The sequence below is a fragment of the Etheostoma spectabile genome, chromosome 12 (assembly GCF_008692095.1).
Source record: "Etheostoma spectabile isolate EspeVRDwgs_2016 chromosome 12, UIUC_Espe_1.0, whole genome shotgun sequence".
Taxonomy (NCBI): domain Eukaryota; kingdom Metazoa; phylum Chordata; class Actinopteri; order Perciformes; family Percidae; genus Etheostoma; species Etheostoma spectabile.
The window spans coordinates 25,776,455-25,790,031 of NC_045744.1; the positions used below are offsets into that span (position 1 = coordinate 25,776,455).

Consider the following 13,577-nt stretch of genomic DNA (forward strand, 5'->3'; position numbering starts at 1 on the left):
GGACAAGATGACACAGTTGCCCCCTCCCCCTTCCCCCCTCCAGAATCGTTTGGACCTTCCACCCTCCTTGACCCGTCGAAGGTCTCGCCTCTCCGACTGCGCCCGCCTCGACAACGACCGATTTCTCCCTCGCCATGTCGTCGCGTGTGAGCAGCAGTGCCTTCTCTCCTCCACCAGGCTCGTCCCTTGCTCTCTTCCTGTCCAGCTCTACACCCATTGTTGCTCTCACTCTTGTGATTGGTTGGTTTCCTCACGGTCTCTCTCTCCTGTTACTTTCACACAGTGGTGCTTCAGTTGTAGCAGTGGAAAACGGGTATCCATGTTTGTTCTTTTTTGTTATTACCCAGATTAAAATACCATTGAACTTCGCTTCACACAGGCCTTGCTCCTTTCCAGCAACCTGTCAGACAAATAAAAAATGTATGTATACACATTAATACTTGTTTGGGGATTGGATCATAAGTCTTTTCAACATATAAAAATATTTCAAATTTTAGAATAATTCCATGTTTTTAGAAGATGACTTATTGTCTTTCTGACAGAGAGTTGGACGGGAAGATCAATACCACTCTCATGTTTATATAGTAAATTTAAGGGGTGGGATTTTTTTATTTTTATTATTTTTTATTTATTTAAAAGTTACTGTCTCCAGACATGTACAAATCAGAAAACATAGTGAATGAAAGAGGATGGAATAATGGAAAACAACTTTGAGTTTAGGCAAGAGTGCAGAAAAAAAAACAGAAAAATGGCCAAAAGGAAAAAAGACAAAAAAAAGTTGTGTATATATATACACACATAATCTAATAAGACATGCATAAAATACTAAGCAAAACACTTAAAGGCTGTTCATTGACTTTATCACATTACATCTGACCACCTCATGTTTCATGTTCTAAGAAGCCGATTCTCCACCATGACTGAGATCACGATGACAGGAGGTGACTTTCACAAGCCTGTTTAAGGCTTAAGCATGGAATGACTACACAATAAAAACCTAATTTAAAACTTGTGTGTGCCATATATACAGTATGTCAAAATCTGAAAAACTCAGATTTATGTGTATATTTTTTTAAATCACGCATAGAAATGTACATAATAAATTGTTGCATCAAGAATCAGTTTTGAATCGAATTGCTGGCCTCTGATTTGGAATGGAAAGGTGCCCAGAAATTCCCACCCCTAGTAAATATTAGGTTAGAGCCAATTAGTCTAGTTCATCACACAAGTGAAATCTGGATTTTGTCTCCTTTGGACAGAGTGAGGCTAGCTAGCCTGTGTTTCCAGTCTTTGTGCTAAGCTAAACAGACAGATAGAGTTCCTTTATCTATCACAAAGAGAAATTGCCTAATCACATAGCGGTATGAATGTTCCCACCTAGTTCACTTTTGGCAAGGAGGTGAATAATTTCCCAAAATGTCAAACTATTCCTTTAATGTCAATGAGTCATCTTAGTTTAATCCACAGCGGAATTACTTACAGTCTAGTACTGGGACAGTCCAGTCACACCGTGTTGGTAGGCCCGTTCCCCCTGGTAGGTGGAGTCCTGGGACAAAGCCACATCAATCTGGGACTTGAACTCATCTCCTAGGTAACTGTCCTGTAATGGGTCAAACACAAAGTGAAGGAGGCCAGTCAACAGTTACTCTTTCATTTCAGGCCGAAAAAGAAAATAGGTGGTTTTGGACAAGATGAAGTGTTTACTTGAAGTGGAACCCTGGAAACACTTGGAATATACTGTAGGTGCCAACATCCCTGGCACTGGGTACTAATTGCTAGGAAATAAACCGACTTTATAATTAGGATTTATTCACAATGGATGACAGTTGAGTGAACAAACCTGAGAGAGTTCAGGCTGGGAGAGCCCTGGCTGGCTCATTTGAGACGGCTGGCTCATGTTCATGTAGCCCTGCGTCAGAGGCCCCTGGGAGAAGGGCTGGGAGCCCAGGTCCTGGCTGGCCTGGCTGCCACTCATGTGGCCTCCATGTCGGTCTGCTCCTCCATGTCCGCTGCTGTGGTTCCCCATGTTGCCGCGGTTTCTTTGACGCCCTCCTCGCGTCCCGCTGCCTCCTCCACTGCCTGCCTTGCCTTTCATACCCCCACCACGGCCTGGAGGGGAAATGTGTGCCTTATAGCAGCTTCAACTGAACGACATGTGGGCCTTTAGAAACTCTTTTAGGGCTTACTCACCTGGTGAGGGTCCATTGACCGGACCCATGTACCCAGGAGGAGGTATGGGGGGTATCACAAGGTTGAAGGGGATGGGGATGTTTAGGGAAGTCATCGGGCTGGAGCCTGTTCCAATCATACCAATCTGGTCATGGGTCTGGAAATACATACTGGACGAACGTCCTGTAATAGAAAGAAGTGAAGGTTCAGTTTCCATTATATGGCGGTGTGCAGAACTAGTCTTGTCATAGACATCCGTACACAGGGCATTTGTTTTTGTGTTTGAGATGCTTTAGTAGGCACATTCAACCTGTTTGCCATGAACTACCAAAGAAGATACGGTAGATGTCCTTACTTATAGCGGGTTTTAGTAAGAAATTGTCTAACATTTGAAATATCAGTGTGTTGTTGAAAATGTCTCACCGTTGCTGCTGCGGTCATAAACAGATCCAGGAATGAGGGCCTCCCTTGCATCATACATGGCTGTGCTCATGAATCGACCACCCTGCAAAATAACAAGAACAAGCAACATTATTGTGAGTGTTTTCAGGGCATGCCGCATCTTTTTTTTTTGCATGTACAGTGATTTATTATCCTGTATTCTGTAAACTACTTGCCATAAGTGCATTACTACATTTTGAATTGCAACATATTCATATCCAGTTAAGAAACACACACACACACACACACACACACACACACACACACACACACACACACACCACCCACACCACACACACACACCACACACACACACACACACACACACACACACACACACACCGGGTTGATGGTGTTGACAAGCTTGCGGGGCTTGCTGAATTGCATGAGGCTCTCCCTCAGGTTGTTAAGAGGGCCTTCAACCAGGACCTTTTGCTCCTTGTAGTAATTCAACAGGTGGTTCCACAGAGGCTGCTTGGACAGGGCCTTGGGGTTTCCCACAATAATCACACCATATCTACATGACAAAAGCAGAAGATAACTTAAAGGTGAATTCCGGTCAATTTCAACACGTAGCTCTGTTGTTTGGAAATTTGGAGTGCCGTCAGTAGAGAGAAAAATGAAACCAATCGGTGATGACTACACCATTTTATCCCATTGTTAGAGTTAGCACCCAACAGGCTTAAACAGGAACTAAATGGAGCTGAATTAGCACATTCCTTACGAGTGTTCACTCTGAAGGAATTACTGCACATGTGTAGGCACTGGTAATGACATTTTGAACATGTTAAGAGGCTAAAAACGCTTCAAATTTACAAACAACAGAGCTACATGTTGGAATCGACCGGAATTCTCTTTTAAGGATTAAAAGTTTTAGTTAAGGGATGCGTAGTAATAATAGAGGACATCAACATATCAAAATACTTAGGACAATCTGAAATCAAGACTAAACTACAACATTCAATTTGTAAACAATGCAAAGAGTTCAAAAACATTTATTAAAATTAGACAGAGGGGCCCTCTGGGGCTTCTGCAAACTGATGTTGTTTTACTTTGTGTATTTTTACCTGGCCCTAGTGAGTGCCACATTGAGACGTCTGGGATCATTGAGGAAGCCGATGCCCTGGTGCTCATTGGCCCTCACACAGGACAGGATGATGAAGTCCTTCTCTCTGCCTTGAAAGGCATCCACACTGGCTATTTCAACCTCCTGCAGAAAGAAAAAAGAGAAATCAGAGGGGGGAAAACAGAATGATTTTTAGGATAATATATTTACTTATACTAATGCTTTCCTTGCAAACGTGATATTGTTAAATGCAAATGGGCAAAAACCATGATTTGGAGCCATTTTAACCCCATCTTAGTTTGAACTTAACATTAGCAGTTTGTTTGGGCCAGATCCCGATTTGAGTCCTTTAATATTCTGTATCTATTGATATCAAGTTGGATACATCTAATACCAGATGCATCTATTTACACAGCAGCAGAATATATGCAATGCTAATTAAATATTTATCTGGCACACTGAAATAATGCTACTAAATTTGGCACACTTTTTTCCACCAGCAACCTGATCTAAATATTAAAGGTCCTCCTTTAAAACTATTCAGTTGATTAAATTAAACTATTGATATGATAGGAATGAATGTTTAACTAGGAGTAAGCAACTCCTGAAATTGGTGTGATGCTATAGTCTTGAGAGAAGATGTAACCCTTTGTTGGAGTTGTTGGACCTACAGAAACACTCCAGTTGCAGTCGTTTTATAGAGTAAGGGTTGTTCTTCTACAATCACCGTCTTGCAGAGAGCACACAAACCAAACTAACAACTTTAATTAATTCATGTAGTTACTTACAGCATTAACGTAATATAGCAAACACTGATGACCAGCATCTGGCGACTTTTTATTTTAACCACAGAAAGTGACGGTCAGCACTGGCTAAGAATGAGAAACTGTAATTAAATTAAAATTTCTTATTGACAATATTAAAAATATATATTTTAGGTCTTTATTTTTACAGAACAGGTGAAAACATGAAAGGAGAGAGAGACAGGGGGAACGACATGCAGCAAAGGGCTGCAGGTCGGAGTTGAACCTGCGGCTGCTGCGTCAAGGACTAATCCCCTACACATGTGTGACTGCTCTACTAACTATCCCAACCTGGCACAATACAAAATTTAAAGTGCAAATATATATTTTTAACTATACCTGGTAGAGTTTGGTATGAAGGGAGCCACTGAACTGCATGTATTGGACCAAGTAGGACCTCTGTCCCTCGTAGGGCGTAATGATTCCAATCTGATCGGGTTTCGCTCCAGCCTTCAGCAATCTTGTGGTTATTTTCTCTACATTGGCTGCCTCAGTCCTGGATAGACAGGAAGGGTAATAAAATGACAAGAACATTTTATATAAAATGACATGGCACAGAAACTAACTATGCCTGACTGAAACAGGCAGAATCAGAAAGTGACGTGATATATCTTTAAGACAGAGAAGTTTTTTTGAACATATAAGTAATGTAATGTGACACCAGTGGACACATGCATACGATTATGGCCAAAATGATAATCACGATTATTTTGATCAATATTGAGATCACAATTTATTATCACGATTATTTGTTGACTTTAAACAAAACAAATTTTACTGTAACAGACTGTTTATAACTGCTTTCACATCCATATTATGCTACATTCCTCCAAATTTGATCGTGGGAAGCCGAAATCGTGATCGTGATTAAAATTCAATTTGTTGTGCACTTCTAGATTAACGTGACCCAGGAATAGATGTTGAGTTAGAAGAGAACTGCCAAATGTTAAGAAAACATTTGCTCTTTTCACATATACTGCTTAAGATAACATTGAATGGTAGACAAATGAAAATCCGGTCAACTTAATGATCAAGAAAGTTGAAACCTGTTGAGATAGGAAGTTCCAGAGCTAGCAATTTCCTCTTGGCCTTGGGTGACATAAAAGAACATGGGCTTGTCGGGCTGTGGCCACTGGAAGTCAAAGCCTTTCTTCACACGGTCCGCTGTGGAAGACAAACAAACAGATAATAGTCAGGACAAGTGTAGTTGACTGAAGTACACAACAACTTAAGTGGAATAATGTAAGAAAGCAGCGTCATGTTACTGAAGAGTATTTAACTGCGCGCTGAAGCCTGGGAGGATATTTAGAAGGCAGCTGAAGTGGCTATAAAGGGAAAGAAAAGTAAATGAGCAGCTGAAAGTTTCTGTGCATCTTACCGGCAGTGACTCCATTCTGCAGAGAGCCCTCATAGAAGATGTTGGAGGGGAAGGCACTGAGGGCCGGGTGCATTCGATACTGAACCTGCAGGCGAATCGGCCGGATCCCCAAGACGACAAGACGCTCAAATAGAGACTGTGACAAACCTGCTTTAGCTGCCTTCTTACACATCACCACAGGGCCTAGCTGGCAGTGGTCACCCACCAGAATCAACTACGAAAAAAAGACATCAAGACAAAATAAATGAGTGTGGACATCGTAGACCCCAAAACTCGGGAAAAAGAACAGTTTAAGCAGATTGCTGATGCCAAACACTATCCAGACACACTTTCACTCATGAAGCTCCTACCTGTTTGGCCCCCAGGACGACAGGCACCATGCACTCTGGTTCGGTGGCCTGGGTGCTCTCATCAATCAGGATTGAGCGGAACTGCATCTTGGCCAGACGGGGATCCCCCGCCCCAACACAAGTAGAGCAGATCACATCGGCATTCTGAGAAACAAAAAGAATGTTTATGAACAGTGAAATATGACTTGTTGCAAAACGTTGCTACCGCTTTTACTTTTGAATTCATTTTTCCAAACCCCCCGAACACATAAAAACCAGTAGGCACTTGAAAAATAAATGTTAAATCTAAGTTGGTGTAAAATTACAAAAACAAATATGTAGCAGCACTTTGAGTTCAGTAAGACCAGTGTTTGTACCATAAGCAGCTCCCTCTCAGCGGTGCGTCTCAGAGCTCTGTAGCGCTTCTCGTCTGAGGAGGACAGCTCTCCGGTCTCGTCCTTCAGCTGTTGGAGCTTCTGAAGTTCTGGCATACTGCAGGTATCAACCATTTCAATACAGGGAGAGATCTTTTGAGCTTTTGAGCAGAGACTCACAGTACATCTGTAACAGGCTGTATTACTGAGGGGCCTGGAATTATTTCTGGCCAATAACAATCATATTTGCACATCCTGACTTCCAGATGCTGCTACACAATATAAGCCCAAAAACACGCCAACGTTGCTCTAACACAACTTGTCAGAAATGCTGCTGCATAGCAACATTCTCCTTTTTAAGTTATTAACTATAATTGGAACAATTACCTTCTTGTTTTTAAAATACACCCTTTTATAGACTAGACTAGATTGTATGTATACAGGTATAAGCATGTCTGCTATTATACTAGTACCCACAGTTAACCAGACACAAACAGAAACGCCTTATAAAATGATTATTAATCATAGCCATTTATGTGTTACCTGTCCATGTTACGCGTCTGGTTGTGCAGAGCCAGGAAGGACACAGGCGAGTCGATAGCCTCTCTGCTCTTGGCACACAGCCTCACCACCTTGAGGCCTGTCTGGTGGATCTTCTCTGTCAGCTGGTCAACGGCAATGTTACTGGGAGCACACACCAGCACCGGTCTGTAGGGACAAAGGTACAAGACCGACTTAAGGAGCAAAACACATAGCCAAGCCATGCTTTAAGAAGTTTTTTAGCTAAGCAAGATATCATTACATTTTTAGAACTAATACAATACAAATCAATTAAAAACGTGATCCTAAAAGACAGCTGTTTGGTTAAATGTAGGGTCACTGTTGTCATTTGGTTCTTTGTAGTAGGTTTGTGCCCCTTTGTGGTACTTTTGCGTATGTTTTTCACATCATTTTGGACAGTTCTGTGTCTAAAACATTGACAAAAGCTAGAACACTCAAAAGCTTGAATACAAAACCTGCTAGAGAAATCCAACTACAATCACTAGATCTGAGAAAAGTCTTTTAGTTTAACTAACCCTAACCCATTCATTTGGCTTAGGCGGTGCACAAAACATCCCTGGTGACCTGACAAAGTAATACATGACTTTTGTGTGTGTCTTACCCGTTGCCTTGTCTGGCCAGGTGGTAGACAATGGTGGCAGAGGTTACAGTCTTCCCTGTGCCAGGAGGACCCTGGATCAGACTGAGAGGACGCTGCAGCACTGTCTTCACAGCATACACCTGCATTAAGAAACCATATTCCATATTTGTGCAAGCCCTGGGGCCACAGGCCCTAAATTGCGTCATACAGTCACTATGTGTACGTGATATGAAAAAGAGTTATACATCTCTTGGATACCACAAGGGGTAAGTGTGAAATCGTTTTTTGATAGGAGTGACACTTCCAAACTGTGTATGATCTTTGTCATGTTGTTTGTGTGATTTGAGATGGGTATACCTTTTTTGATTATATATTTAAATAAAAAAGGTCTGTCAATCACATGACCTAATTTCTCCAACTCACCTGTGAGTGGTTAAGATCAGGCAGGCCTTGAGCGGTGAAGCGTTTTGGCAGCTGGCACTTGATGACCACATCCTCTACTTCATGTCCCAGCAGTTTGTGGTAGATGTAACCCGACACTGAAGTCTCATCCACGGCAAATGTCTTCAGGGAACTCTGCATCCTGGATAATGATGACAGGAATATCAAGATAAAGTTGTGAATCTAAAAAAAAAAAAAAAAACATTAGCCAAAATTAACTGCCCCAAATGATTTCACTGATGAGGAGTTTCACTGACAACATTAATTTATTCGTTTTAGGGCTGTCGAACGATTAATTGTTTCTTAATAGCTAAATTTCAATAGTTAATCGCATGTTTTATCTCATTATTAAAATCCAATTATTTTGCATTTCATAACAGTTTTAGGTCTGTATTATCAATGTGAATACATTTGATTCCCAATCAACGTACACAGTGTATCTTGATTGGAAATCAAATTAATGCAAAGAAAGTTACTTTATGAACTTGACTTTTAGATTTATCTTAATATTTTAACAAAACAAAAAAAACGAGGTTGAATTAACACATTAAATGTCTTCAGAAATATAGCTTGCTTTTTAAAAATGTAAAATGAAATTATACAGCATGTACAAGATGTCAAGATGGTCTGCAGTTAACCCACCCACTCAAGCGCTTCAGTTAATTTTTTCAATTTGGTTTCAGCCACAGGTCTGTGGTGACTTGCACTCTCCAAAATAGGGCTTTGCCTGAGTCCACAAGTATGAACCTCATTAGCTGTACTAGTTGCATGCTTTACTCGTAGATGGTAGCTTAAGCTTGAAGTGCTTCGGTGATATTTTAGTTCCATTTCACACAAGGTGCATATTGTTTTTGACTTGTCGATGGAGCAGTCAGGGAGTTTTTAAAGTAAATGTGCGGTTTAGAACTGTGTTGTTCATCCTAATTGCTGCAGCAGGAGCTAGGAAGTGTCTGTAGCAGCTTGACAACAAGTAAAGGTGCCTCAAAGGGTCAAAATTGTAGCAGCCAATGATTTCTGAGCGTAGCGTATCTTCGTAGCAAAGGTTATTTGGTAAAAGCATCAGTGACGGTGTAAAATAAAGACTATTTGGTGCTAGTGATTAATGTGATGAACACAATTATAATGCATTATGTTCCGTCTTTAATCTCATCGCAATTAACGTGTTAATGCTGACAGCCCTAATTAATTTACTTTTTCATTAAATTGTTTCATTACATTGTGTAAAATATTAAATTGAATAAAGAGCAAAGTCATTCATTGCATATTGAAAAGCTTCAGCTTTACAAAATATACATAAAAAGGAAATGGATCTGTAGCCTCTCAGTTTAAAGCTGGAATATCTTGACATGTAACCGACCGACCCCCAGAGATGAAAGAATACATTTGTCAACTAAAGAGGAGATTAACTGATATTTTAAGTTGGGTTTCAGGCCTTGCACACACATATCACAAGATAGAGACAACAATGTGTGACTTTTCCTGTGAATACCTGTCAAAGGAAGTGGACTTCCACACAAAGTCGACCTGAAAGTTGTGGGGGATCTCCACTGGAGCTCCAGCACTGCTCCTTAGCTCTATGGCAATCTCATCTCCATAGTCTGGTACAAGAAGTCAAGGAAGCCGTAGAACTTTTTAACATATACTGCAGCAATCATCATATATGAGCTAACCGCTAGGACAGTATGTCCAATGGGCTTAATTAAATCATGATTTGATTTACAGCATTTGCAGGGTGGAGAGCTAGGAATTGGGCAAAAATCTTCAACATAGATGCAACATGGAGAGTTGACATTATAGTTGTTGAACAATATATGTGATATGTATGGTGGAGTTACTGATACTTTTCAGAATAACATTTAGAACTGTTGGGCATATACACCAACAATTGTTGACTGCACACTGTGGAGAAAGACAAGTTTGTGGGTGTTGATGTAGCTTCCTACAGCTGCCACTAGATGCTACTAAAAACTTATTTTACTGATAGCAACGTTTAAGTGAAGCACATTCAAGTGAAGCTCAACTAAATGAAGAGGCCTCCCTGTCTGTGACACACTTTGGCAAAAGTGTGTCAATTTCAGATAATGTGGGTAAAATCTGTATGTCTATGGTAACAAGAATAAGGATAATAAGTAATAAGGATACTATCAGGGACTTTGATGACATGTCCAATGCCTTTCCATGGAGGGGCCAGGTCTCCTTTGTATCTCAGGCAAATTTCATCTCCCTGCATCAGTCGCATATCTACAGAACAGCAGAAGAGGTGGACAAAAAAAGATAACTCCATCAGGCACACACCACTGCATAGAGCATAGGCAATGTTAAATAAATGAAAAATATTATACACCATTGTTAGTGAAAGCCACACATACAAATATTTAAATGACATTGGAATGACAAAAGGTGTTTGTCACTTTTCTTAGAGGGTTGTCAGAATAACTTAAAATATCACTCATAGACAAAGCATGATTATGATGATAACAATGAAAAACTTGAAGCAAAACTCTAAATACATACCAGAGTCTGTCTTGGGAAGAGTGAAATAAGCAATCCTCTTTTTATTCAGGCCCAAGTCCCATCTGACAGTAATGTTGTCTTGAGTCTGTAGTAAGCAATATTAAAATGTGTTTCTTATACTTAAATGGCAGCAAAAACAACTTTAAGTCAAAATTATGACAACAAAAGGGTACAGTTTTTGGGTGAAAATCCCCAGTGGAAAAAGCTGCACATGGACTGAAACACAGTAATTCACCAGGCCTCTAGTTAGGACTGCAAAAACTATAAATGATTGTTAGCATCATATCCTTTAACTCCTGCTATAGAGAATACACTAAATCAGTTTGTTGTTTAATTCATCATTTGTTAAAACATAAATTACTCACTGACTATTTTGATAATCTTGCCTATTACAACATACAAAGGATACATTTTTCATTTACAATTTTCTAAAACTGTTTTTACCTGAGACTCTTTGAGTTTCTTATCGTAGTCAGCCTCCAGCTTGACGAGAGGACCAAAGATGTTCTGGTACTGGTAGGCATCCTCATAGCGGAGCAGCACATGCTGGGGCTCCTCATCCACACCAGGCTTCTCCAGGTCCTCAAGGGTCGCAGTGGGATTTTCCTACCAGAAGGAAAAATAAAGACAGAAGTTAAATTTAGTGTTTTTTTTATCAAAATGCTCAAATCTCCTAAATCCCAACTCGGAGATATTCAGACAATATGCCCTTTTGACAGCAGACATTTTGACATGCCACAGTAGCAAAAACCACAGGTGTAAATAATAATGAATGGTGGCTAAATTCCATTTAGTTACTTCAGGTTCAGGGTCCTGGTATTGTGCATACTGGCTCACTGTCACAGACTACTGGGGTATTTTTAAGAACGGAGCCATCGTTTATGTTATCAGTAACACCTGTGCTTTTACTACTATGAAAAATAGAACGTGTCTGCTTTTAATACGGCCAAAGAGTACACACAAAAGAAATATACAAAAACGGTTAGATATGTGTGACTGTGCACAACAGGAAGTATCAAACAGAAACACAGGCAAGAAACGGGCAGTGAAACTGTGAAACAGAAAATAACAGCTCAGCATAAAGGCAGCAAAGTTATTTGCATCACACCCAACTGACTATTTCTGGCTAACTGTAAAGATAAGCCCAACCGGTGCTCAAATTCAAGTTATGCAAGTTTAGTATATTAACATGACACAATGGCATGCATGTGCCTAGTTGCATTGACATACCTTCCAGAGTTCCTCCAGCTTGTTGATCTGCTGGGCGGTGATCTGACGAGCCCTGAGCTGCTCCTGCTCTGAAGGGATTTTCACCAGCCAGGACAGAAAGCAGCGGTCCTGGATGAGAGGCTGCCACTGGGAGCTGTCCCAGTTGATGTCCTTCAGACTGCTCTGGCTGGCACATGGCTGCCTGTGTTACAACCAAAACACAAATGTCAAACAATACCTGTGAAATTCTGTATTTTCTTAGATTGACCCCCATCAGCAGGAAGGTCATGTACACGCTCAGCTACATAAAAAGCCCCCCTACCTGCATAGTAACACCACCACTGAGTCAGCTTTGGCAGGGATGAAGCCCAGAAGGAAGACATTGCGACAGCCACAGTTGTAGCACTCCAGTACCGTTTCCCCCAGAGGGCCATCTTTATGCAGGGTCACCTCCTTGGACTTTGCTCTCACCAGGTGGTTTACAATGTGGCTAAAAGAGAAGAGAATGTCAATTAATGCACCAGAAGGAGGAGAAACAAAAGACTAAAACCCTTGGTGGGAGGGTGTATTGTCTACTACTGATATGTCCTTACACATAGGTCTATTATTTAGACAAAAAAAAAACATAACTGCACAAGAATACAGCAAATATATCTCTAAGATGTCCTTAGGAGAAATTACGTAAATGCGTCAACAAATAATTTGCGTCACGCGTATAAATCTAAAAATAACCGGCTGCCTCCAGCAACAGCATAAGTATGGATTACTCGCAAGTTCAACAACACGTTGAGAAAAAGGCTTGCACATGGTCTTCTAAAGTGTGGGAGTATTTTACTCTTAATGAACTTAAGGTATGTCCAGCCACTATCCTCGGGCCAGGCCCTTCATCAAGTACTTGTGTTTTTTTAATCATTACTTTATTAGCCTAATTGGGTGGGGAGAAAGCTATGCCTCTCCAGCAATGACTTGAGTGTGAGGTAAACTGTGCTTAGTCCATTGATTCATTTTAATGCCCCGCTATGAACATAAGCATTATCAAAAGCTGTCAGCCGGCAGTGTTATTTTTTTTGGTTTACCAACATCATGAGTGACCCAATCAATTATAGACAGAGTTATATTAGGCACTCTGCAACTTGCCTTATGTTGGAATTTTTATACATCTGATTTTGTATGTTGCTAAAACTATGTTTTTTTACATAGTAAGATTAAAGGGAGAAGAGCTTGGATGTTAAACAAGAGCTTAGGCTACTCATTATTTTACCTACTACTGTTAAAAAAGCAAATACAGGCTAGCCTACTCTTTTTGGACTTGCTCTGTTTACTTTAAGTTTTTATTTTTGTATTCCTCCTGAAAGTGACTTTATTTTGTTGTTGGATGGATAGCCTGCATATGGCTTCAGGTTGAACTACAAATTAATTTTACCTGAACAGTGCAGCGTTAAACAAGTTTAATAGAGATTTGAACCTTATTGAAATTTGTTTTGTGTAAATTGGTAATAATTGAGCAATGGGAAAATAATTGCTAATCGAAAAATTACTCGTTGTAGTGTGTAGTTTCTGCCGCCCCCTTGAGGAATTCTAAGTAAAGACATGAAAGAACACTGTTGGAGCATCCACACGATACAAGCCTACGTGATCGTGCATTTGCCCCGCCCTTTCTCCAATTCATGGAAACAAATAGTATCTTGTCAATGCTTTCTGTTTTTTTTTTT

At 40.4% G+C, this 13,577-nt stretch overlaps 1 protein-coding gene and 1 long non-coding RNA gene across 2 annotated transcripts in view; one reads left to right on the plus strand and one right to left on the minus strand.

The window, feature by feature from the left end:
* LOC116698921 (uncharacterized) overlaps positions 1 to 9,012 on the plus strand; it is a 23,356-nt gene extending 14,344 nt beyond the window's left edge. The window contains exon 4 of the long non-coding RNA XR_004334324.1: positions 8,926 to 9,012. This is a non-coding gene — a long non-coding RNA (uncharacterized LOC116698921). The remainder of the gene's footprint in view (positions 1 to 8,925) is intronic.
* The window catches only part of LOC116698918 (regulator of nonsense transcripts 1), an 18,140-nt gene continuing 4,899 nt past the window's right edge, over positions 337 to 13,577 (minus strand). Inside the window, exons 4-24 of the mRNA XM_032531155.1 lie at positions 12,188 to 12,355; positions 11,887 to 12,067; positions 11,101 to 11,262; positions 10,657 to 10,741; positions 10,285 to 10,383; positions 9,632 to 9,740; positions 8,125 to 8,284; positions 7,723 to 7,841; positions 7,104 to 7,268; positions 6,564 to 6,678; positions 6,208 to 6,351; positions 5,858 to 6,071; positions 5,526 to 5,643; positions 4,819 to 4,975; positions 3,678 to 3,820; positions 2,953 to 3,127; positions 2,593 to 2,674; positions 2,191 to 2,352; positions 1,841 to 2,109; positions 1,481 to 1,600; positions 337 to 400 (exon numbers count right to left, since the gene is read on the minus strand). Coding sequence (XP_032387046.1) covers positions 1,484 to 1,600; positions 1,841 to 2,109; positions 2,191 to 2,352; positions 2,593 to 2,674; positions 2,953 to 3,127; positions 3,678 to 3,820; positions 4,819 to 4,975; positions 5,526 to 5,643; positions 5,858 to 6,071; positions 6,208 to 6,351; positions 6,564 to 6,678; positions 7,104 to 7,268; positions 7,723 to 7,841; positions 8,125 to 8,284; positions 9,632 to 9,740; positions 10,285 to 10,383; positions 10,657 to 10,741; positions 11,101 to 11,262; positions 11,887 to 12,067; positions 12,188 to 12,355 — 2,944 coding nt within the window. The 3' untranslated portion in view covers positions 337 to 400; positions 1,481 to 1,483. The remainder of the gene's footprint in view (positions 401 to 1,480; positions 1,601 to 1,840; positions 2,110 to 2,190; positions 2,353 to 2,592; positions 2,675 to 2,952; positions 3,128 to 3,677; positions 3,821 to 4,818; positions 4,976 to 5,525; positions 5,644 to 5,857; positions 6,072 to 6,207; positions 6,352 to 6,563; positions 6,679 to 7,103; positions 7,269 to 7,722; positions 7,842 to 8,124; positions 8,285 to 9,631; positions 9,741 to 10,284; positions 10,384 to 10,656; positions 10,742 to 11,100; positions 11,263 to 11,886; positions 12,068 to 12,187; positions 12,356 to 13,577) is intronic.